Consider the following 1,884-nt stretch of genomic DNA (forward strand, 5'->3'; position numbering starts at 1 on the left):
TACATTTATGTATGCATGTTGGTGTACATGAGTATGTGTGTTTCTTGCTGTCTGTATATCACTGAGCTTTTCCCCGTTCCCTTCCCTTTGCCATTCTGTTGCCATGGAGAACTTCAAAGAGCATACTAGCAAATCCAGGCCAAAGAGTGAACCACGAGGGCTTAGCTGCTGCAGTGTGTCTACACCAATATAAGACACACAGACACCATGAAACTGTCTCCTCCATCTCTTCCTTCTGTTTCCTCTTCCCCTTCCTGTGGGGTATTTTTGTCCCCTTAAGGCCATCAAAGCCTCGGATGTCTGAGGGCTGCAGTGCCCTCTCTCTGTCCTCATAGGATTCCGTTGGCTGCTGCCCTTCTCCCACCACCACCCCCACTCCACTCCCATCCCTGGCTTTGACTGCAGCCTTTCTGCCATTGAATTTCCCACAGTTCCAATCTTCTAACCCCAGGAATTGCCTCTGCAGACACCCTCTGAAGTGGGCTGGCATAATGGTCTTCCAGAAGGCTGGGCCACTCTGCCCAATCTTGCTCCCTCTGCTCCCGGGCATCAGGCAAGGCACACAGCCATTCGCCTCCCATCCGAAGTTGTCATCACCTGAGCTTCAGGCACCACGGCGCTCAGAGCTGCAGAGCTCAGGGCTCTGTCTCCTTGGTCTCTTTAAGCTTTGTCTTCCTTCCTCTGGAATCACAGCCTCATGCCAGCTCTGCCAGCCTGGCCACAGTGACGAGATCCTTTCAATTCAGGCTCATGGTTCCGCATCCCTTAACACCTAGGACCGCGTCCTTTATCCCTGTCCTAAGTCTCCCTTTGGAGCTGAGAGTTGCCGGACACAACTCCTCGGGGAGTAGAGCAGCATGTGCAGCCTCGGGATAGCGCTGTTCGGAGGACCAGGGTTCAGCAAGTCAAAGTGCAGAGCTTGTCTCCACCTTAGTACCTCGAGATGCCCGCGGGACTCTGGGCACATACCATATAAACCCAGCCATGGTCTCCTCTCCATCACAGCTCTACAACGAAGAGATCCTTGACCTGTTTGACAGCACCCGTGACCCCGATGCCCGCCACCGCAGGTCCAACATCAAGATCCACGAGGATGCCAATGGCGGCATCTACACCACAGGGGTCACTTCTCGCCTCATCAACTCCCAGGAGGAGGTGAGCATCTCAGACATGGGCATCTTCAAAGGCCAGAGCCCTACAGCAGATGGAGCCTGAGTCCTCTCCTCTGTGTCTGTCCCCAGCTGATCCAGTGCCTGAAGCAGGGCGCCCTGTCACGCACCACGGCCAGCACCCAGATGAACGTTCAGAGCTCCCGGTCCCACGCCATCTTCACCATCCACCTGTGCCAGATGCGCGTGTGTGCCCAGCCTGACCTGGTGAGGTGCTCTTGGGGGCCCAGGTGCTACTCGCTCTAGGGATGTCTCGGGGCAGGACGAACAAACATGGGTGTAGGCCAGAACTCCAGAGGCGGGGCTCACCCCTATCACTCAGTTTTTATTTCTCTTTAGCCTCCTCACCCCATCTACGCAATGCAGTGAGATGGAGTAACGTTAGTGTGTCCAAATAGTGTCTGCCCTCAGGTGCTGAGAACACACGAGGGTTGCCGCTGTGTAGCCTGCCCTCACTCTTGTGGATGGTGGTGCTGTGCGGGTGGAAGGCTAAGAGCAGAGGAACACGAGGTAGCATTTGAGCGAACCGGATGTCACTTTCTGCTGCAGGTGAATGAGACGGTGACTGGGCTTCCGGACGGAACGGCCCCCACGGGCACTGAGTATGAGACGCTCACTGCTAAGTTTCACTTTGTGGACTTGGCGGGCTCAGAGCGGCTGAAGCGGACAGGGGCCACCGGCGAACGGGCCAAAGAGGGCATCTCCATCAACTGTG

General features: G+C 55.9%; 1 protein-coding gene across 1 annotated transcript; it reads left to right on the plus strand.

Annotated features, from left to right (window-relative positions):
• The first annotated feature begins 917 nt into the window (after positions 1-917).
• Positions 918-1,878, plus strand: LOC116889825 (kinesin-like protein KIF21B). Its single transcript, XM_032890662.1, has 2 exons — positions 918-1,155; positions 1,242-1,878. The coding sequence occupies exons 1-2, from the start codon at positions 985-987 to the stop codon at positions 1,413-1,415; spliced, it is 345 nt and encodes a 114-aa protein (XP_032746553.1). The 5' UTR covers positions 918-984; the 3' UTR covers positions 1,416-1,878.
• The last annotated feature ends 6 nt before the right edge of the window (positions 1,879-1,884 follow it).

The sequence above is a fragment of the Rattus rattus genome, unplaced genomic scaffold (assembly GCF_011064425.1).
Source record: "Rattus rattus isolate New Zealand unplaced genomic scaffold, Rrattus_CSIRO_v1 flattened_line_222253, whole genome shotgun sequence".
Classification (NCBI taxonomy): Eukaryota; Metazoa; Chordata; class Mammalia; order Rodentia; family Muridae; genus Rattus; species Rattus rattus.